General features: G+C 42.2%; 1 protein-coding gene across 1 annotated transcript in view; it reads right to left on the reverse strand.

Annotated features, from left to right (window-relative positions):
* DCC (DCC netrin 1 receptor) overlaps positions 1–24,323 on the reverse strand; it is a 592,838-nt gene that overhangs the window by 161,773 nt on the left and 406,742 nt on the right. The window contains exons 8-9 of the mRNA XM_042804693.1: positions 21,936–22,092; positions 14,065–14,219 (exon numbers count right to left, since the gene is read on the reverse strand). Coding sequence (XP_042660627.1) covers positions 14,065–14,219; positions 21,936–22,092 — 312 coding nt within the window. The remainder of the gene's footprint in view (positions 1–14,064; positions 14,220–21,935; positions 22,093–24,323) is intronic.

The raw sequence follows: 24,323 nt of genomic DNA on the forward strand, positions 1-24,323 counted from the left end.
GTTTAGATGCAGTGTAGATGCATTTAATATATTTTTATTTCCTTCGCCCAGCTTTCCTTTTCATGCTATTTCAATACTTCTGACAGGCACTCTAATGTGCTTAAGGTCTCAGTATTTTCAGCACACACAAAGCATTTAATAATCTCTCCTGATCCCTTCTGTCAAATAATAATCTCGTGAAAATTGGCATTAAGTTTTAAATCCTTTCCTAAATTCTTCTTTTTCTAAATAGCAGAGAGGCCCTCAAACTGCTTTACATTCCATTAAAACAAGACATTAAATCATGTTTCTTCTAAAATCAGTCTTTTACAACTAACAGCATCCTTTCTCTAAGAAAAAACGATAAAGAAAAGAGGGCCGGCAAATGACTGATGCATTTTCTTTTACCAGGGGCTCCATATAATGCTTCAATATATTCAAAAAATCACCGTTCCTCTGAGAACGCGCTTCCGCTCCCGTATAAAATTAGTTCAGTGCCTCAGACTGTTTCATAAATACAAGGTACAACACATGCTTGCAAAGAGTTTGCTGCTGCTCTCACAACTGCCAGCTTTGGAGTTGTTTGGTGGAATTACTCCTATTCAGTAGCAGTAAAAGCAATCACATTCAAAGCCAGAAATGGTCAAATGCTTTGCTTTTTTTTCCTTCCAGTGCTGATTTTAGAAATATGCATTAACCGCCTTTCTGTTATTGTTAATGTTAGCTGTCAGCATAGCTGACCTTGTGTTACCGGTGTGAATAGCTGGATCCACGTTGTGCTGCAAGAATGCACCCTGCATTGCCCCAAAAGCCCATGTTCCTGGGGCTGGAGGATGATATGTAGCACAGGCACCTGACATACACCTTGATTTTAGCTATATATTCTTGAAGGAGTACCTGTGTTCCTAACATACTCATTGCAGAGCAGTACTGTTGTGTTTCTAATCCGAGCTGGCCCCAGCAAAGACAGCTGTCCTCTATGTAAACGGCATGTTTTGCTTTTAATCTCCCATCAGTTTTCAAATCTTGTGGGCTATTTTTGGAGCTAACCTCCTGCCAGCAGTTGATATCAACCCAAAGAGGTCATGTGCAGTTGGCAACGGGTGAAGTGCCTCCAGAGATCTTATATAACTCATTCCCCCCTTCCATCCTGCAGAATAGGGGTGCAAATCCATGTCATGTCCCAGGGGCTGATGCACCTCACACATGGGAGAAGCTGGCAGGAGAAATGACACCCAGATTCGTACCTCCAGAGCACAAGCTGAGTCAACACAGCTTGACTTTGGGGTCAGCAGACCCAGAGATGCTCGGTAGGAAAGCTTCACAGGTTGAAGTGGGCATTAGCTGCTGGGAAGGCCTGGCCACTTGTAGGGTATGAGAGTTTTAGGACCTCTAGTAACCCTGAAAGTCTGATCTATTGTAGGAGCAGAAAGGGCAGGCATCTCTGTATGACAGTGAAAGCATTCCCTTATTAAGAGACTCTGGTATTGACCCTGCTCCTTTTCAGTTCCATAAAACCAGACGTCCACATAGTCAACTGCTCCTCGAAACCCACAAGAACACAATTTCTGCTCTCACGAGCCTTCACTGTGCTTGCACAGAATCTTCCTCTTTGCTATTGTTCTGTTAATCTTCTGATAATAATAGTTAATAAGATACAAGAAAGATACAAGTGCCTAAAATAGGAATGTAGACAACTACATAAAAAATTGCTTGGCAACTGCCTAAACATGCTAAATATATCTCTCAAATCTGACATTTTTACAAGTTTCTGAAGCTCTGTCTCTGCACCTCAGGCCACCCTGCCTGTGCCAGTGGGAATCTGCCTCATACCGGAGCCCCACTGGCAACCAGGGAGAGGAACACCTGAACTCCTTGAGCACACCTCTGTCACTTAAAGAGTTAACCCAAGACCATTGCCTTAAGCTCTATCACAAAACACTGACCTTCTTTCAGGGGTATTAACAGGCTCCAGCTTTGGGCTCCAAGGTGTATTGATGCAGAATTATGCACAGCAGCCTTTAGACAAGAGCAGAGCCCTAAATACCACCTGGAAGTTGAATGCCCAAATAAGAGGTGAAAGGATCATGGTCCTACTGCTTTGTTCCCTCCTCCTGTTCCCAGGGGTCTTGACTTTCGCTGTCTATAGTCCAAACTAACCTCCCGTCTAATGGCCATGATGCTCCTGCCCTGAGAGAGTGCCGTTCAAGGCACTCATGCTCTGAATCCTTTCAGGTAGAAGAAAGCATTAAGCCTTTGCATTAAATCTTCCCAGGAGAAAGCACATACCACCACCATGCCTTCACAAGGAAAACAAAACCACTTATCCCAACAGAATTTTTTAGAAGGCATATGCCTGTTAATTCTGAGTTAGGCTTCCCTGGTCTCCAGCTCTGTGTCAGGCTAGCCATCTCCATCATGAAAGCTGCTTTTTTAAAACATTTTTCCTAGTGATTCATTCTTCTCATCTATAATGAGATGCAATGATTAAAATGTTCTTGTTATTACATTTCACTTTTCGTTTAAACAGCTGGTTCTGTGCTGATCTGCGCTGAAAACATTTCAAACATAAAACATTTATGAAGCCACTTGCAGTTATTGATAATAGAGTGCATGCTTTGATTGCACCTTTGATTTCCTCCCCCCCCCTTCTTTCTCTGTAGTTAGCAGGTTTAACGATATTTCATTAAAATCTGGTTCCATGCTGCAAGGGAAGATGCAACTTCAGAGAGCCTGCAGGCAGTGTAATTATTAACACAGCGAAACCTGCTTCCTCACGCCGGACACGCTCTGAAGACATGACAGTTGTTTGGCAAGATTGCCCCGGACGCCTCCAGTGCTAGCCACAAGAGCTGGCATCGGAGTCCGCTTTTGGAAGTAGCTGTCACTTCTATTTTCACAGAGTCTTCTGGTTTTCAGCCATTTGCCCTTTAACTCTTCACGCGGTGCCCAGCTGCGCACCGCAGATGGATGAGTGCATCTAATAGTCTTCGATCTGCTAAGGAACACGGGACCAGGGGTGGTGCCACCAAGTGATGTGGTGGAGGTGGCTCATCTCCGAACTCTGCAGTGAAGGGAAAGGACCGCCTTGAGGCTACCTTTACTGGAGGGGGTTTGGAAACACACCCTCCTCCGCTCTCCTGCTGTGGAAGGGCAGAGGGTCCAGGTCTGGGGGGGAGGACAGGGATCTCAGGGGGGCTGTGGATCTCCAGAGACCCTGAATGTGCCAGAGGGGCACAATCCCAAAACACAATTTCTAGAAACTCTGGACCAAGAGGCAGGTGGGAGTATGATGTTGTCTTCTTGTCCTGGTATCCAGTGCCAGGACGTGTGGGAGCAGCCCAAAGCTGTACCACAAGAGGTGCAAACTGGACATTAGGAAGCATTTCTTTACCTAGAGGGTGGTCAAACCCTGGAACAAGCTTCCTCGAGAGGTGGCCAACGCCCTAAGCCTCTCAGTGTTTAAGAGGCATTTGGACAAATCCCTTAATAATATCCTTTAAATTTTGGTCACTCCTGAAGTGGTCAGGAGTTGGACTAGACGATCACTGTAGGTCCGTCCCTACCAATTCAAAGAATCTATTCTATTCTGTTCTTTCTAAGTAAATCCTTGGTCAGAAATGGGTAAAGCAATGGCAGCAGAAGCAGCTCAACACCTATACAGGTACTTCATTAACAAAGAAACTTCTAAACATAATTTTAGTACCCAGCATTTGCGTTGCTTATTTTGTCTGACTTTCAGACATTTCAGCATGCATCACAGTGCACAGATCTAGGAAATGAACCACTGTGATCAACCCGTTAGTCCTGCTACTAAACTCAGAAAGAGAACAATGCTTTAAATGTTTTCCTACTACTACTTTTATACTGTACTGATGGGCTGTATTTGTGGCAGAAAAGCCAGAAGACTGTGGGCAGAGGAAAAAGTAGTCTACTGAGAAGTCTATATTGAGGAGAAAATCTCTCTGTAAATCAAAATTTACTAATATTTAACTAATGTCAATAAGCTATTTGAAAGCAAATATGGGGAGCAAAGATGAACACTAAAATAATGCCATCAACGAAGAAATAGACTGCAGTCAGTGAGATAAATTAATTTAGAAACCAAGGCTTTGTTACAAAATCCATCTGCTTCTGGGTGTCCAAACACGCCCTGCATTTGTTTGAGGTCTGAAAAATGGAAAGAAAACCTTCCTGAATGGAAAAGCATTTACAACGGCTGGAGGCCCCGCTATGCACTTACATGAAATGATAGCATCCACAGAACTAAAAAGCAACTCTTACTGACTTCAATAGGGACAGAAATTCAACCTTTTATTTTGAGAAACAGTGCACAGAAAGACAGGTTACAGAAAACCTGGCTCTGGCTCAGACTTCCAGAGGGAGCTTGGATAAATAATTTAATGCTTTTATGTTTCAATTTCCTTCCCATAAAATGGCATAATAATATATCTCCTACCCATTCTTTATCTTACCTATTTATATTGCAAGATTTCTGGGGTAGAAAGAAAGGTCCAGATAAAACAAAGATGAATGCATGTCAAATGGAACCAAGAGAGAATTTCAATTCCTACATCCAAAGCTATTTTAGAAATGTTTGGCAGCAGCCCGTTTTCTGGAACACCTTCTCTTCGAGCTTCCCCTTCTCGTGGTGCTGTGGTACTGCTCTGGCAGGGGACCAGGGTGGTTACAGCTGAGCACCTCATGCTCTGCTGACCCTCGGTGGGGCAGGACTGGTGATGGCAGCACCGGGTCCCTGATGGGAGCTGAGAGAGATGGTTAATCAAACACCTTGGTGACAAAGGAACGGGCTCTGATGTCCCACGGAGACAACCGATATGGAAAGGGCCAATGGATCCACCTGGGTACTTTAAATTATATGGTACTTCCCAGGAATAGTAGGCTGGAGTGCATCCCTTGCTCAACTGCAGAGGTTCAAGGGTGTGTCTCCTGTCTCAGGTCTAGTGTCTCCATTTAAATTTGTAGAAATCACAGCACAAATGGCCTCAATCATAATTTAGGGCTTTAGACACAGCTGTCCTACAAACAAAACCTGTCCCTCTACAGAGATTGATATTCTTCTGATCAAAAGGTCTGAGAAGAGCTTTGTACCGCACCGTTCAGTAAAACGCAGTGGCCCTGGATCAGCTGGAGACACTGAGCAGGTCTCTTCCCACTGCCCAAATCAGGCTTAGTGAAGTTTATTTCATTTCCAGCTCATCACCAGCGCCCCAACCGCCACTGTCTTAGGAAAGCTGCAGGGAGACAAACACATCCCAGTGGTCCGCAGCTCATCAGAGATTTTTGGATGCATCTCGGCAGAGTGACGTACCGGCGCTCTTGCCCAGGTAAAAGATCAGACCGTGCCAAAGCTAGCTGCCAGGTCCGGGTGGTGGAACACAGCCCTGTGTCTCACCAGAGAGAGCGGGAAGGACGGCGGCACCAGAGCGCTCCCCTGAGGGACGTAAGGATGAAGGAATCAGACCCTAGTGCAAAAGAGCTTCCAGCTGCAACGTATTTCTTACTGGTGAGGTGCCCTCTTCGTCACTGTCAACTGCCTCCCATGCTCACCCGTACCCCCGACCCTGCACCTTCTCGGCACGCAGGGTAAATCCTGCCGTGGCAAGGGGTGCCCAGGGGGGTCCGTCTGTCCTACACCGCTCCCGGCTGTGGGGCACCCAGGCAGGGCCATGGTGCCTCCGCACTACTGCTCACATCAAGGGCCTATAAATATGGAGATTTCGTGCCTTGATTTGCATAGTTGATTAAGATATGCTCATCTGTTCTGCCTTTTTCTTTTTTTTTTTTTTTTTTTTTTCCCGGATAAAAGTGGCTTTAATTTTCTGCTCCTTCTCGGCAAGTCAGTCAAAGCAAAGTATTTTACTTGGCATAATGGTGCCTTTGCATCTCAGCAAACCTGGAGCAGAATTACAACATACTTCTCGCCAGTGAAGTTTATTATTTATAAAAAGCAATGATTAGATGACAAGCACTGAATTCTTCATATCAACCTCCTCCATGAAGCACTAAAAGGCAGGAGTGTGTGGCATAGAAAAACCGCAGAAATGGAAAATCCCTATCCTCATTTAGAGCATTTGGAATATTTTCACTGAAGCAGATTATTTCTTGTAAACATGGTCTTCACAGACATCAAAACATTTGGAAAAAATAATGACAATTTTTACTTAACAAGGAAAATGAGGCAAAGTAATTCCATAATGCTGAAACATCCAGTAGTGACATTTTTCAAACCAAAGTATTTTTTTCCTAGATAATTTTTAAATCATTTGCACTGATTTCAGTGTAAGCTTTTCACAAAGTTTACATACTGGATGACAGAATGAAATACACTGTTTCATTACAGAAAAAAAAAAAAAAAAAAAAAAAAAAAAAAAAGAAAGAAATTAAGAATTGTTTTTTCTGTACTTCAAAATACAAGAAATGCCTCCAGCATCATAACTTCCTGTGACCCCCAAGCCTCCGATCCTTGCCCTACTCTTGCTATCCTCAACCTCTATTTAAAGAGACTGATGAAGGACACAAAATAGTTTTAAAGAAGTAAGCACAAAGAGACATGTTTTTAATAAAGAGTACCGTCACTAGGCTTTCACAAGTAAACTTTAAGTTCATGGAAAATGGGCAGAGAGTATTGTGAGGAGAGGAGAAGGTCTGTTAAAAACAGGAGGAAAAAATATTTAACATTGTTTAAAATCCCAGGGAAACATCTGCAAGACCCCTGAGAAGAGAAAAGTTGGCTCTCCACTGCAGGGTGTGCAGAGGGATGTCTGTCAGACCAAGGACCAGATCTCTCTCAGCATCTCACTCACCCAAGTCCCCTGGAGCACCGGGAAATAAAACGCAACCGCTTTTATTGCTTTTGTTGTAACTCTCGCTGAGGATGCGGTAGCTGATGCTGTTCCACGGACCTCTGAAAAAACATCTCAAAACCTCTCAGGAATGTTGAGGGTCAGAGGTATTTCAAACCTATCACAACCAAAGGATTTTTTTTAAATTTTCTTTTTCAGAAGGTATGAAAAGATGAGTATGTGTCTCAGAGGAGAAATTCTCTCAATATAGCGACAGTCTTGGTAATTAGAAGGAAAGCAACGCTTGAGCCTGGCACTGATTTGCCACGTGTTGAATGTACCAGCAATTCTACCCTAAGCATGAAGCCATGGAGGTACCTACTCACAATTGCCTTAGGAAGGATTCGATGTATGCACCTGATACAGTACATATTCCTCATCTGCTGGGTTTCTTCCTCTGCACAGCAGAGGACGCCAAGACTGAAGAAGGTCTCATAAAGGAGGATGCAAAGGTATTTGAATTTAGTTTTAATTACAGTATCTCATATAGCAATGAAACTTTCTAATGGGACTGACACTCTTCAAAGGAGGCAGACAAGCTGGTCAGGAAAAAAAAAAAATCAACCAAACAAAACCCCCAAAAGAAAAGATTTTGACTGCATTATTTCAGTTAATTAAGATGAATGATGAACGGCAAGCAACTTGCAGTGCTTTCAATTGAACCCAAGACAATTTGAAAATAAACAAATTTACTTTCTGGGTTAGATTTGTTTTTCACTTTAACTCTTAGTCTACCAAAGGGGTAACAAATTCTCCCACTATTAATAAGCCAAATCTGTCCTCCTAACTCACAGAAAAGAAAGGCTTTCATGACCTCTTCAAAGGATTAAGATTCCAGCACCTCTTCACCGTTGTGCCCATTTTAGAAATAAAGGGATGACGATGGATGGGAATGAAACAACTTGCTCAATATCATTGCATGAGCCAGCTGGAAGCTTCAGCTTCAGAGAGCTTCGGGAGTTATCATCATTAATCGGTAAGAATTAAATGAGTATTTCACCAGGCCCCCTCGCGGCTTCAGAGGCAGATGGCTGCAGGAGGGACAGAGCTGGGGCAGCAAGGTGACGGGGTGGCACCACCGCCACGAGATGCAGGGTGGAAATGCACTCAGAGGTGGAGACTGTTTGGGAAGATGGAAATTTTTCAGCTGAGTAAATATCTTCAAGAATCTGATTCATGGTGGGTTTTACAGAAATACTGGAAGAACTGACAACACGCTTACCTCATCATTTTTTGTACTGCTTAAACAGGGGGTGAGAATCAATCAAAGCCTCAAGAAAGATGTGCAGAATATTTTCCTCTCCTAGTCAACTTTTTTCCAAAGTTTCTAGGAAGCAGTACAACATAAACTTTATTTTTTCTCTTATTTAATCCCTCCTTGTTGTAAATGGCCTTTACAAAAGTCTTAATCAGCCTCTTCATGATGCACAGGGAACCACGTATTCAGCAGGTAAGGGCAGATGGATTCACTGAATCTGGCTTAAGGCACTGCATTTTGTTTCACAAGAGAAACTAGAAATTCAAGGGAAAAAAAAAAAAAAAAAAAAAAAAGGCCATGGCACTAAAGCTACCCAGAATCTGAAGAATAAAACAGCATGAGGTGATCTTTAATTTCAATTATCAATGCTAACAGCCTCTGTTAACCAGCCCTGACTCTGGTTTAAATGTATCTAAAAAGCAAAAGCTGTCCTGACCGCCCCAGCGGCACACACAGACCCAGCCCCGACGCCACAGAGATGGCAGGGGAGAGCGGGGGCTGCAAACGGGGCCGGGCAGACCGCTTGCCACAGGAAACCGGCTCAGATTCCCCACAAAATAAAATAAATTTCTACTGTATTTGAAATTAAACCTGGTGTAAAAACAAAAACACGGGAAACAAAAAACAAAATTCATGCCGCGTCTATGTCCAGGGGATCTGGATTAATATTTTCCATTGCCCGAGAGAGAATTAAGGATACCAGGGCCAGGGCAGAAGTGCTGGGGACAACACCAGTGCTAGAGCAAGAGCTCACCCTGCTCCTCCAGCAACCTTCTACAAAGTGAGCCACCTTGCAAGAGTTGAGACTGAAGCAACTCTTCTCTCTCAAGAAAAAGACAAAAAGACTTAAAGGAAAAAACAAAAGGAAACAAAACAAAACAAAACGTGGATGGGAAGCCAAAATCAGGAATCAAAGACACAGAAAAACAGACTTTGCCACCTTTTCTTTTAGGTCTGCCCAACTTTTAGAAAGGAAGATACGTTTCATTAAAATTTAAAGCAATTGAAAACGTCCCCCTCCCAACCCCCCTGCCAATGCTCCACATAAATTACTCATAAAATTAAAGAACCATGCAAGAATGGCATAAAGTTACCCCAGGGTGTGTTTTACAGAGCCATTATGGAAGAATACACACAAATGAGGAGGATATTAATGACTCCACAGAACACATTTTTCAGTACTGCTTCACCCTTTCATCAAATGACAAGAAAAATTCACTACCAAGGCACTGTACCGGAGTTGCCTACATTTTCGCCTGTCCCAGCTCCTTCATATTTTGCTAAATATATGATAAATATATAAATACCCCTGCACTTTACAAAACAGACACTGCCCAAAACCAAAGCAGCCATTCATTATTCCAGGGATATTTTGTATACACAAAATTTAGCAGGGTGAGAAGGCAGACCCAGACTGAGACTTTTTTTTTTTTTTTTATTTTAACTTTAAAATAATATATGTAATGTTGTTGTAAACTGATGGATGGAGAGCAGGAGCTCCATGTCCTCAGTCCATCACTGTGACAGCCGATGCAGGACTGGCTTCAGAAAAGAAAGCTCCTGGCAGAGCCCATGGCTCCCTCATTAGATGGGACTAGCTGCAGTTAGAAATGGTTAAAAAATATTAATTTTTGTTACATCAGTACATGATGGAAAGGGACGTACCTGCCACGAAGGCTATTGTTTAAGCAGCATGAGCAGAGCTGTACCTGGGCATCAGCAAGGAGAGAGGAGAAGTCATAGACTCGGCAAATAGCTCAGGTTGGAAGGGACCTCGGGAGATTGTCTGGTCCAACTTTTTACTGACATTATTTATATTCTGGGAAACCATGAGGCTTCAGTGATCTGCCCAAAGACACAGAGCCTTGGCTCCAGCTCTCCCAACTTAAACACAAGCTCAGTTTTTTTCTCCACCCAGATTGGTGGCCGTCTTGCACTGGAGAAAGGGGCTTCTCTCACCTCCCTCTTCCCAAACACTTGATCAAGAGCTGCTTGGTGTGGGGGGGTTAATAGGTAACCTGCAGTGCCTGCCCGAACTCAGCGCAGGGCTCTCACTTCAACAAGACCCTATCATGAGATCATTTAGCATCGTGTATAGTGACAACGTTATCACCATTGTGACCAAAACCGGTACCCAAAATAGCTGAGTAGGGAGCAAAGGCGGCACTAGTGCCCTCTGAAACACCCGGCAGCGGTGGGGTCCGGCCCCGCTCGGGGACCCTCGCCAGCCCTGAGAGGTGACGAGCTGGCACCATCTCTGCATTGCTGTCTAAAATGGATGGACCTGATGGAAGTCTTCAGAAAATTCAATCACCCCAGCACATTTATTCTGCAAACGTAATTTGCGCAGATCAACATATATGGAACTGATTATTACTTGACAGAATTGTCATCTCCGTGGGCTTTAAAGTCATCCCTGCCTCCTCTTGCTTTTTCATGTGAAATTTCATTGCATTAATTTTAATAGCCTTTTAATTTTCTATGCAGTTTTGACATTTGTATAAGAAATGTATGTTTAAAGAGACTGCAGCTGAAATTTTATCCATGTATTTTTAACATTTCCTGTGCAATAACTTCAAAGAAAATGGTCTCCACTGAAAAACTTGTAGCAAAAAAAACCCACCACCAAACCCCAAAACTTTAATATCTTCTGGTGCAATTGCTTTAATGCAGTGTTGCTGGTAGTTTTTGCTGCTAGTTGTCGTCGTCTTAGCAAGAAATTTTGGGCACATCCAGTCAGTGATAAAAAGAAAGAAGACAAAAGGACTAATTTCTGAGGTTAGATGCACCAGCCTCTGATAGGAATGAAAAGAAATTGCAAAAGTATCAATGATGGCAGGTGTGGATCTTGGGGACCAAAGTCATTCTGGTCTCCCATTCAGGTAAGATCACCCTCTAGCTGCTGCAAAACACCCCACTCACTACAGAAATCCAATTCTCTGTATTTCTGATTCAGAATTTCCATTTTCAGGACATTGGGGTGGGGAGCCCAGCTCTTCCAGCTGCTCCCCACCTCGGGGGGCCAGAGATTTGCTCCTCGCAGCATAGCACAGGAGGGGGGAGACATATGGGGACACAGCTGGGCTTCCCTTAAGTGGGAATAATAATACTTCCCTACCTCCAAAGGATACAGTAATTAATTATTCCTTATAAAGCCTTTAAAGATGCTTGGGTAGAAGTTGAGATGTCAGCGCACACTAAATTGATTTCACTGGAAGGGACATGATAAGAGGCAACTTTATAAGCCTGGAGTGATGCCGTCAAGTTTCTTTGGGGCACACCAACATGCCTTCCTATTCATCTTCTCTTTCACCAACTAATACACACATCAGGGAGACACAGATTTATTAGGAAACTGGTTTTAATTCATAAGGACTGTGAAAAGAAGTGAGCTGGTCCCACAGCAGGGAACTGCTTTCAAAGCTTGGACAGACAATTTCAATCCTCCTTGCGAGAATAGATGCATTTCTTTATTCTCTACTACCAAGCTGCTTTAACAGCGTCTTGAGGAGGCAAAATAATAACTCACAAAGTCTCCACATGTGGTATGAAAAGATTAGACATGGCTTAAGCAGGCAGGGATTTAAATCTGGACTGATAATACCGTAGTGAAATTATATACCATAAAGGCAGAGAAAAAGGGGTTGTAGTTTACTAAAAAAAAAAAATAAAAGGGGGAGGGGGATGTTAATCTGGGGACAAAAACCTTCATATAAATCCAGTCCATATATTCTGGATGATTATTTCAAAAAGCTGGAACTTGTTCTGTTGATCTTTTAAACTGATTACTGAGCAAATGAATGCACTTTTAGAAACAGGCACTGACAGACACGAATTTCAGCTGTCCTTTTTCATCAGCTTTTTCTTCTTTAACAATGCCAGATTGTATAATACTTCTGATATTTTCAAATAATGTGGAAATTCAATTTATGTGCAGCCATGTAATTTATTGTACAACAGTTACAGCATGTTCTAAAAGACAGCCACATAGAGGCTGAGTGCCTCCCAGGACCAGAGAGACTTGTTTCAAAATGGGAAGATAATTTGGTCAATATTAAAAAGAAAAATGGTGAGCAATATTTTCTCCATGCTCAAACTTGACACTTTAGAGAAATCTTTAAGTTATTAAATAGGAAAGATATTCCAAATGTCTACACTGAGCATTTAACAGAGCCAGTAACTCCGCACCATGGCAGCCTCAAATGGTAACAGCAGGGGGAAGCGGTGCCTGTTTTTCATTAGGGTTTTCCTTGGAGGAAGGTATTTTCCTGATTGAAATGTTATTTTGCTTCTGTATATATATATATATATATATATATATAATATATATAAAATACAAACATATACAGAAATGTGTATATGCGCATTCGTGCGTGTCTGTCTAAGCAGAAATAAATTACTAATAGATAAACGATGCCGATGGCTAGTTACTTAATACCCTACTTTCAAAAGGTATTCATAAACTGACTTTCAAGAATTTTTTCCCCAAAAAGGGCTGGGATATAACCTTGCTTATGCTTGCACATGGCAGTTGCATAACGGCAAATAAATGCAAGAAGTGGCGGAGCAACCTCAGGGCAGGAATTGAAGATATACCTAGAATGTAAGGCCATCCAGAAAAAGAGAAAGCAACATATCTTGTGTGATACATCACTAACATTACTGCTCTTGGCGGCTTGGGAAGTGACGACAGTGAGTAAAATTCATGTTTCATGATAAACAAAGCTATAAACACAAAATGACAGAATAATTTAAGCTGAGAGGACCCTTTTCCCCTTGTTCACAGCATCCCTTGCCTGGTCAGGGGATGTCACACACGCTCTCACCGGCCCTAATAGGCACCTTTCCTGGGGCTCAGCTAGGCTGTAAAAGGAACTGAACAGTTCAAAATCCGCCCAAAGACACATTCGGAGGCTCGCCTTATCGCAGGATTTATTTCCAAGCTCTTCTTCTCCCCCACCTCCCCATGGAGAGCCATTCCCACCTCCTCTACCTGCCCCCAGCAACAAGTCACCTGCGGCAACGAATCACAAAAACACATTTCAGGCTTTACCAGCACAGCTGTTATCTTCACACAACGAGAGGTTTTCAGACAAATATTGCCTTTCAGTTAAATTTCTGTACATGGCAACGTGTGACAATGTAAAACTGTTTCTGGGCTTCTGTTAAGTGTTAGATTTCCCACCTCATTACAGAGGGAGACCGTATTCTGGCAGGGGCTTACTGATGGAGCATAAAAGCAGTTCATCATCCCATCATGCCTGTGATTCACCAAAACAGTCCAGTGCCCAACAGTATCAGACACAGCACCCATCTCTCTGCTAAGAACTAGCTACCAATCCCATTTTATGACCAATTCTTCTGAATAATTAATTTTGCCATGGAAGAGCTCAAATAATGTTTCAATCCTCACTCTGCAACAACCTTTCTTGGACCTTCCAAGTGAAAAAAACTGAAATAAGACAAACTCAACCAGAGTAAATTTATCTTCTTTTTGGAGACCGGACGTGTGCAAATACTTACAATAAAGTGAGATATACAGAGAGAGAAGAGTCTCTCCTGATAGTTTCCACTTGCTCCAAAGATTTATAAAACACACTGCTAAACATTAACGAACAGAAAAGTTTTGCTTTTAAACACGAACGAGCCAAAACGGTTACTCCAGTGGAAAGTTTTTGTGTCTTTCAGAAAGTTTCTCATGTTTCTGTGTAAAAACACCTTACTTACACTGTCATACAATAGAAGACAGAATGTGTGATCAGCCATGACACAAACTAGCAATATAATGCTGTTGGGCAGCAAAACGCTCCACAAGGACTATTACAAATTAAGGGAAGGGTTTTTTTTACCGTGTGTAAGGACTGGGCCATAATTTGTAAGAGGAGCTACATGAAAGCCTCAAAGCAATGCACCATGAGAACCGCAGCACTGTGGTTTATCGCGACAGCGACGGACACTCACGCTCCGGCTGCGTCGCGACCTTGACGGGCTGCGAGCTCTCTCCTGGTCCCCACTCATTGTATGCCACCACTCGGAAGGTGTAAGTCTCCTCCGGTTTCAGGTTGCCCACGGTGAGTTGAAGTGTCCCAGATTGAGATGTGTTGACTGCCCGTTCCCTAAAAAACAAAAAACAAAAACAAAACAAAACTCAAAAAACCACTCTAAAATGCATTGGGATCTTAAGCATTACTTATTTATGCAGTTGGTAGCCTGCAAGGTATGATTACTTATCAAACCTCAGTTTGAGGCTTGTTTGTCTATAGGTTTTTTTTTTTTTATTTTTACTTTAAAGAGATTAATTCAAGTAATGGGGCCCACTGGGAATGCTGCAAGTGTTACCAAAAAAAGACTTGCATTTTAACATTTCATAAGGTATATAGTATATTGGTTCTTTGTCATTCTTAACATAATGAAAAAGGAAAATTGATGGAAAGAAATGGCTGTTCAATGAAGGAACACATCTCTGCTATAAGAAGGGAGATGCATATTGGACTGTAAACATCCAGCAAATGAAAATTGGCTTTGGATTGCTCTGCAAATTGAGCCCTTGTCACTCCTCCTGCAAAACCACCACCACCCCCCACTGTCCCACAGACAAAGGGACCATGCAGGAGTTTTTCCTAAGATGGGGACACCGCTCACCATTTCAGAGGTCTAAAATGAAAAACCCATTTGTGGAGTTGACGCTATGCTCCCCTTTCTTGGCAAAATGAGCACCCAGGCAGCTCAGGGGCAGCTTTCTCTTGATGCAGAGCGGCGGTCGGACACCACCCCACTTATGCAAGCTTGGCCATGGGCTGCTGGGAAACTGGTGCGTGGGGGCAGCAGGTATTTCTCCTCCCGAGCAGTGACCAAGGCAGGACCTGCACCCCAGCACTGGCATCCCCACCCTGGGTCAAGAAAAGCTCTGCCGAGCCGTGGCTTTGTGCTGCTCGGCGAGAGAAACCCTTGGTGGGAAAGGTGCACACCCTTAACATGGGATTAGCCAGGAAAAACACAATCCCTAGGCAGTAAAGCGGGGTTTGAAACTGGATGAATCACAGTCTTTTCATGGACAATCGGCAAAGAGAAGTAGGTAAAATTGCTTTTGTAGACGATTTATTGTGGGTGGTGCGCCTCGCTCCTCTCCTTTGCTAGAAGCCCTCTGAAAAGCCAACAGCAACAAAAAAGGTAGATTTCGTGCTGCAGGAAAAAAAAAATCGTTTAAGACCAGATCAACTAATTGTCAAACTTCATGTAGCACTGCTGTGGCTCTCTAGGCTGCAATAGGCATAGCAGCAATTGAGAGAACAGAGATTACTGTTCCTTTGGGGAACGTTTCCTCAAAATGAAATTTCTCAGACCAAAGAACAGTCCTGTCCTCCGAGTGCCAGGCTCCACCATCGCCCTGGCCCTCTGAGAGTTTACTGACTAAAGCGTGGGTGAATGTTCCCTGGGGAAAACAGTTGGATTGTCCCTTAGCAGTGACAACAGGGGTTTAATGTCTCCATTCCAGCAGAAACATTATCTGTGGAATGGTGGAATGGTTTGTAGTGTTCTTTCAGTAAGTCTTTCCACAGTATTTAGTAAGAAAAAAAAAAAAAAAAAAAAATCACATCCCAGTCTCAGCCACTTGGAAACATTCAAGCAAGTGCTTTGATTAGATTTTAAAGCAATAGTCTTCAAATGAAATCTCAGCAGCTTCTGTGTCCACCTTCCATTGGATTTCAGTGGTGATACTAAACATGTCTCTGTGCAAACCAGGAGCTGTGAAACCACCCATCATTGCTCTCGAGCTGATGAACCCAAAGAGCTCATCAGCTGCCACAGTGGGCCAGTCCATTCCTCAATAAATCCAAGTCCAGCCAAAACTCTTCTGCTCACACTGGAAAGAGCACCCAGGTTGGCAGTGGCTGGAGGTGTCTGCACCACACTCCATGTCGCAATATTCACGCATCATTCCCAAGGCTAATTAGCTCAAGTCCAGCCCTGCGCTCTAGTAATTTGACGGCTTCTAGTTTGGGAGCAGTGTTGAACAGCAGAAGCTCTGGCTATTCCCAGCCCATGCTGAAAAGTCCCAGAGGGAAATTTCCTTGTTCTTGGCCAATGATCATGTTCCCTCCATGCACCTCAGGAAAGCACCGATCAGGTTAAACTTCTATGTTTTACTTCCTGTAGCTTTAGTTTTATAGCTATCAGATCCAGAGTATTTTTCAAGTGCAACAACAGAAGCCCATAGTGTAGCGCAAGATCTTGTAACTTTAAAGAAGTAAGAAATGGACTGTATAAAAAATCAGTTTTTTCTTAATAAAGACTGAATAATAATCAAAGAAACACCCCAGGACTGAGACCAAGAGGAATAAACCAAAAGAAAGGGCTGAGGTTTCCCTCTGGGCAGGCTGAGATGCCAGAACAGCCAGCAGCACTCCCCAGCCCCATCTCACAGTCTGACAGAAGCCAGATAAGCAACATGTAGAGGAATAAGTGAACTAAGATAGAAATATCTGGGTATTCTCCTGGCATAGAGCTCCTGCTTACAGGTTTCTGGAATTTCGGCACCCAGGTGATCACAGACACCCGAATGGGTCCATCTCCCTCAAACCGTCAAATCTCTGACTCCACTGTTTTTGGTTTCTGTGGCAATATAATTATGAGCCATGAGAAAAAAATTATCCCTTTTGTTTAAATGGGCCACCTGCCTATGTCCCACCAGGCAGTGACAACTTCTGTGAGGCCTTAAACCCCCCAGCTAGAAAAGAGAAAAAACTCTTTATGAATAAAACAACCCTACGTTTGTCTTTGTAAAACAGGTATCTAAACCACACCAGCTGGACGCTGTAAAAGGTGTGGCTGTCCCTCTCCCTGGAGCTCCAGTGCCCTGCCCCACTGGCATGCACTCAGGCTGAAGGTAGGTGAGATGAGTGTCACCCACATCCAAAAGTCCTTTGTCTGCTCCTGCTTACCAGAAAAGGGGTTAATGTGCTACACACGCTACTGCAAAGCAGGAATAAGCTGAAAAGCACCAAACATCCTTGAATCAGGCACCTTCACATTTGGGGTTTTGTTTTCCAAACCCATCCTGGCCATAAATTACAGTCTAAAAATAAAAGACCTTGACTAAAGTCATCCACTTTCTTGTAAAATGGAGGCTTCGACATGTTAATTTCCAGTGACTGAAGATCATGTTACATTACAGTATCAGCATGTAAAAAAAGATAATTACAGTTCCCATATATCTCTTAGGTGTGTAACAAATGCTTTTATAATGTTTCAAACACCTAATTAGTTACTTCACGTAAGACAAGTCATGTTAATGCTCCTTGCTGTGAAATGAATACTATTAATTTTAAAATGGACGGACTTTCAGTACCTTGAATTCTTTTTTTTATCTCCCATTATGTTATTTTGTGGGAGAATGATACAGTCCTCGATTATAGTAAGCAAACCTCAAAACTAATGTAAACAGATCATCTGGGAATGATATTTTAGAACTTCAGCTGAATTCTGAAGATAGGTTTTAATCAAAGATAAGGTTTTTTTATTCAATTAAGTGGTCCCTCGATTCAGTTCTTCACTCTGCAACATGCAGGAAGCTAAACTGGGAGATCTATTAGCTTGTTGTGACTATCTATGCATTTATTAATTTGTTACTGAAAGCAAGTTCTAGTGAATGTTCAACCAAAAATAGCACTCATCCCTATCTTGCAAAAGAGTCCTTCATCAATGGGGTTCCCCTTCAGCATTTTTTTTCTTTTTTTTCTTTTTTTCCGCTTTTAAGGTCAGAGTATTTAATTTCATTTATTGGGAAAAATGCTTGGTAACAGTCAGTTAAAAAAGAAGGATAGCTACAAATCAGGACCCACTACTTAAGCTAACTTGACATTTCACAGGTTGCAATCAAAAACTGAACGCTATTTTGGGGCTTTGTGTCTCATCTAAAATGCTAAACAGAAATATATTACCATGTAAATATTTCTCATTATTTATAAATAAATGTAGTGAATTTTTTCTTGTAAATTAGATTTTAAATTTTAAATATAGTGATGTAAATTCTCACCGGGAGGACAGAATTCGTTTAAAACTACACACAAGTAATTAAATATGTCTTGAGATTACATTTGAGGAGTTATTTTTTGGTTTAGAGATAGATCAAGAGCAAATCAGCAAAAACAAACAATGTATCTTTCTCTGTGGTGACTAATATGCTGCTGTATAAATATCAAATGCTTGTTTGAATCAATGCCCGCTCATTGAGAAGCCAACCAGGAGAGACAGAGGAGAAGAGGGAACAAGCACTGAGGCCAAGAGCAAATCAGAACATCAAAATCTAAACCTGACTGGGGATTGAAATATCAAATCTGGCCCATTGTGCAAATGCTTAGAACAAAAAACTGCTACTCTAAATCAGTTTGTAGTTAACCATTGACAACATCCAGACACAAATGCTGTTGGTTTGGAAGGGATTTAAAGATGGAGATGGATCCAATCCTTCACACCTGAAGACCACCTCTAACTAACAAAAAAAATAAAAATAATTAGAATTAAAATTTCAACAGCGTGTGGATGTAAGACATGCCAGAGATGATGCAGCACCTTCACCCTTGTAGCACCCAAGTATGGCCTTGTTCCCGTGAGATCACCACGTGAGCAGTGTCCCAGCAGTAAAATGGGAAATAAAACAAAAAGGTAGAGCTTTACCCACTACATAGGTAAACTCTGCATTTTTAATCTTTTGGGTGACCTTATTACTTCGGTATAAAAGAGGGTTTTTTTTCACTGAGTTGATAGCATCAAGTGAAAACTAAAATAGTCCCTTTCTCTTCTGGAACAGTCTTCCTGTATGGCAGGATGGATTTTTATGGTCTATGTGGCTGTGTACATGTGTATACCTTGAAGAGTGATATCTATCAAAATTCATGCATTATTATATTCCACTATATTTTAACAGAAAATAAGCACTATCAAATGTGTACTAAGAGGTATGTATCTACTAACAGATGCTATACATGAAAGCCCCTATTTCTGCTCATTTTTTCATCAACAGCCTGCTATTATCAGCAAATGTTATAGAATATCTCACTTTCAAGTCTGAACTTTTATCTCAACCAGAAACTTCCCCTGAGTGCAGGTGTATTGGTTGGCTGTTTATTTATTTCCTAATAGATTTAAGGTTTGTTTTATCCTTTTCTGAGAAACTCGCCTTTTACCTTTAAGTGCTCTTTCCAATCATCCTTATCAGCCAGCAAACCCATCTGATCCCACGCAGGATGCCTATCTGAGCACGAAGATGAAAGAGCATCCCATCAGAAGGGCTCTGGTGATTATGCTACAGCAATAAGTGCAATCACTTTCAAAAGAGGTTTATTTGAAAGGGTTTTGTTGAAAAACCTTTATGAGAGAGTTCAAAACATGGGAGACTATTTTTCTGGACGGTCCCTGTCATGGCTGCATGTCCTGTGTGTCGTGTTGGCCTCTGTGATGCTGACAGCTGTCAAGCAAATCCTCCCTGCTCTTGAACCTGGGAAGACGTCCTTCCTCCAGACTTACAGTAATTTCTGTGACAATTCCTTTGCATCCCTGAGGTTAATGTCAAATCCAACATTTACTTCTGTAAACAGAAAAACAGCTCTGTTGTAAATATGATGTGTAAACAACAAACAACCCAAAAACTTCATGGAAGCTTTTTCCTTTTAAGAAAAGGACATTAATTTTATCTTACAGTTTGTCTGAAAGTTTGCAAGACTACAGGTGCATATTCAAAAGTTTTAAACTGCATGTAGTATTTTGAGTCTCTCACTGGAGGGAGCATAGCGGAACTTTTATTTGATTTTATCTATTTATTTGCTTAGTTATTTTAACACAGAGCCCACAGTCTTCTGAAGAAGACTCTTTAAGGTGTGCATCTAGTTGGGAATAGGACTAAGGGATCCTTCTGGTACTCAGCACCACAGACATTCTAGACAAAAAATTATTTTGAAGTGTAAGGGAATCTAGGGTGAGCTCTTTTTACACATCTATTAATCTCAGAAACACCACTAATTAGAAGCCTCATATAAGAATATTAGTATTTTCTCCCCGCTGCTAAACTAAAAGGCTGAGTTAGAATATGTCTCGATCCCATTGTGTGTTTTTAAAACAGTTAAAAAAAAAAAAGATGTGATTACAACAGTGTCCTCCAGAATTGACACGTCATGGGTACTTCATGCCCATCAACAAATCTCAAAGTACTTAATAAACATAAGGATGTGAGAACCCCCTTGCTCAGCACAGGGCCCTGTTCCAGTTGTGCTGGTGACAACGGCTGCAGACAAATGTTAGGACAAATGACACCCTGACAAAGAAGACGTTTGCCTCCAGTGCCGGCCTCAGAAATGCCAATTTGAACTTCAGAGCTTTCTTTTATAGAGGCAGAGCATGTTTTACACTCTTGTCCCAAGTGCTTTGGGTGTTGTGTCCTTTCAGGCTGCTCGGCCAGACCAGATGGACACACGTCTCCTCTATTTAGGAATGTCTGCCTCTTGCAGCAGGTCCCGCTGCTGCTGTCACTACCAATGTCTACAAGCATTGAAACAAATTAAAAAACCTTATGTATATGGAATCATAGAATCATTTAGGTTGGAAAAGACCTCAAGATCATTGAGTCCAACCATTATTCCAGTTCTGTCAAGTCCATCACTAAACCGTGTCCCTAAATGCCAGGTCTACGTGTCTTTTAAATCCCTTCAGGGATGGTGACCCCACCGCTTCCCTGGGAAGCCTGTCCCAGTTCTTGACAACGGTTTCAGTGAAGAAATGGCCATGTGGCTGTAAAATAAAGTTGCACCTTGTTGGAGATTAAGATGAGAAGCTTGCGAATATCCGAGCAGAAGCAGGTAATTTTGCCTGCAAGACTGAGCCCTTTCGGATGAAGGATAAGGCCATGCTGTGGCCGAGGGGAGCTCACTTTGATAACTGTGGGGTTCCACTTCTTTAGCTCTCATGAATCCAATGCACGTCCACTCATTTTTTAATTAAATACAGATTCCTATTCGAGACCCCTCAGCAGCTGAACTGCCATCACCACACTAGTCACCAGTCAGTAGCTGAAGTGTATCGTAAGTGCAGTGAAATACAGGCAGGAATACTTCAAGTGAGTTCTTCATAATGATGTACAGGAAGAGAAAAACACAAGATTTTTCTCAGGCATAAAACCATTTACAAAGTTAGGAAAATAAAACAAAACCCCAGTAAATATGCAGCACCTTCTCGGGTGTGAAATGAGCACACACGACGAGAAATCATACAAACATCAAACAATCTATAGTGCCATTATCACAAAAGCGCTATCTGCTGTGCAGCTCTAATCTGAATGGCTAGAATGGCCCAGGCTGGTCCACAGTATCTGCAATCATGTAAAAGCTTCACCCCCCACTCCCTGGCTGTTTTCAAGGTCTTACACCAGCACTAAAATCAGTCCTCCTCTCTGGTTGATGAGGGCTCAACAAATCCAATTCTGCCAGCAATGCAAAGAACGTCTGAGCCTGTGTCTTCAGAGGAAGATGAAAGGTAAAATATGGAGCTAACAATACTATGTGTTTGACAGTCAAGTAATAGCTGGAGGCAGTAAGATCCACAGACATCACTGTCAAGGCAAATGGTCCTCCGTACCAAGACAAGGAGCACTGTTATATAAGTGTTGATAACATGTCTATAAAAATATACAGCAACAAAAGGCATTTCTAGCTTCACACTTCTTTTGCTGCAGGGAGAAGAACACAGGGTTGAGAACGGTTGGCAAGATACTTGTAAAGGCCTCAGGTGCTCTTAGGACTATCCCCGCATCCCGAGGAGACCCATGGTCTGCCGGTGCCTACCTGTTGACGCCGTCCCTGGAGAAGAAGACCGTGTACGTCTGGACGCTGCCTCTGGCTTCTGCGGGTGGGCGCCAGCTGAGACGGACAAATCGGCTGGAGACCAAAACAGGGACCACATCTCGGGGGGCAGAGGGGAGGGCACTGGAACTTGGGACAGCTGGAGGGGAAGGAGAGGAGTCAGTCAGAGAGGCCGGTGGCTCAGGGGTGTCAGGGCGGGTGGGAGGTGTCATGGTGGCCACAGCTGAGGTGTTACGGAACAAAGGGCCAAGGTGGCACGGAATAAGCGTGAATAAAATGACAGGGGATGAAAGAGAGAGGAAAAAAAAAAAAAAAACTAACGGTAAAATCACACCTTAAAATATACCACCCTGAACCATCCTCTAAAGTGAATACCAGCATGCAAAACTTGAGGAGGCTACTTCCTCGCGATACCTGGAAATTATTTCTTGTACGAGTGATCAGTATGATACGTTCCTTTGTTCACTCCTATTTCACTGGTTTTGTCACTTGTGCCCCAAGCAGCAGTAGTATTTAACCTGATAAATAACTGACCACTCACAGCCTGAAGCCTCCCAACCAACAGGTTTGGGAAGAGCAGAAACTAAGTAGAGTGCTTCAGCACATGGCTTAATAGCTGATTGCAAAAAAGTGGGATAAAATGTAAAGCCAAAAGGCAGTGAAACTTAATGTTAACACCGCTCCACATGGGAAAGTGTTCGGTCTACGTGCAAAACCCAGAGACGTCTGAACTGCAAACTGAAGCAGTAAAACTCATCTTAGAACAGTACCTACTTATAGAGTTTAAGGGTTTGTTTGCTGCCCACCAAATCCACGTGAAAGCTGGCCTGACAACATAAATAACATTAGTAAATAAAAATATATAAATTTTAACAATATTTTGAGTGATCAGCTGCCTCCTGATTTACCATATGCACCTTATGGAGCATCCACTGTCACCTAATCTTCTCTGAGGACAAACGTGATGTATACAAGGTCTGATTTCATGGGCTGCACCAGCCCTGCAAAGCAGGTTTTCACCACTGGTATGAAACCAAAAAGCAATTTATTTTTTTTATTATCACAAATCTTTTTTTGTCAGTCCCTATGCATATACTGTATACTATATTAGTAGAATTAATTTACTGTGAGATCATTAACAGTGCTGTATTATCTAAACAGCTTATAAAGAACAGCTTTATGTAAAAAGCATGATGTTCACTGAATACTAGTTTAGCATTTTCTTACATTAACCCTAAATTATTATTAAAAGCCATTAATAGTGCTATTATTAATAACAAATATTATTACCTCTTACTTATTGTGATTAATCCAAAACCAGAGGGAATTAAGGAATTTCCCAGTGGCATTTCCAGAGTAATGATGTGTTGAAAAAAAAAATATTAAGCCATAGTCTCAGCTCTTTTGGCTGCGAAGTTGTGATCCATTATTTGCACTGAGATTGTGTTTAGCGTCCTTAGTCACAGGCCACTGATCTAACTAATGTGCAAACACAAGGCTAAAGTATAATTCTGTGTACATTTATATTACAACAACGCAACTAGTTTGTTTCATGGTCAGAGCGAGCAGATTTAGGCTTCCGGTCTGTGCTATATGTTGACTCATGAATTAGAAGCGTTCAGTGCACTGTCTTCTAATGAGGGCTGCAGTAGGTAAACATCTCTACAGAAGTACCAAGGGCATGATTGGAAAAAACCACACAGACAAACCTACAAGGCTTTTTCAGTTGAGTTCTGGTACTTAAATCAAACATAGCAATTCAGAAAAAGCCCCGGTATTAACTATTTTGGCACCTGAGTGCTTGTAGAAACTCTCAGTTTCTGGACAAAACACCACATTACGTGGTTCCTCCACCAAATATCCACCCTCTCTTCCGTCAAAACATGTTTAGAATTCATAAATTTGTGCTATGGTCAGCCCCAAGTCCAGACATGTGCATTTCGGTGACTACATATATATGGGTATCTAAGCTCCCCCACAGAAAATGAGGACTTCTGCCTGACACCACTGATGGAGCCCAAAGAGCTGCTCAAAATACCCAACAGTGGTATCTACCTTTAAAGATGCTGAATAAATATCTAAAATCTGGAGGTGAATCCATACCCTTCATGACCTCATGCCCATGGATGTGGCTGCAGCTGACCTGCTAGGTGTCAGTTTATGAAAATAATAGCGAAAAATGGAGTTGAAAAGCAGCAAGATCGGGAGTGAAGCTCCAGTCCAGCAAGTATGTGGTTTACTCTGGCTTTCGGTACACTGTAGAGCTATCACTGACAAAAGCAATTTCACTTTTATTGTTGCCAGCAGTGAATAGCAAACATATATAGTAGAATAGTACAATATAGAGAGACATATAACCTGAAATTATCT

Source organism: Tyto alba, unplaced genomic scaffold, assembly GCF_018691265.1.
Source record: "Tyto alba isolate M040663 unplaced genomic scaffold, T.alba_DEE_v4.0 Super-Scaffold_42, whole genome shotgun sequence".
Lineage (NCBI taxonomy): Eukaryota > Metazoa > Chordata > Aves > Strigiformes > Tytonidae > Tyto > Tyto alba.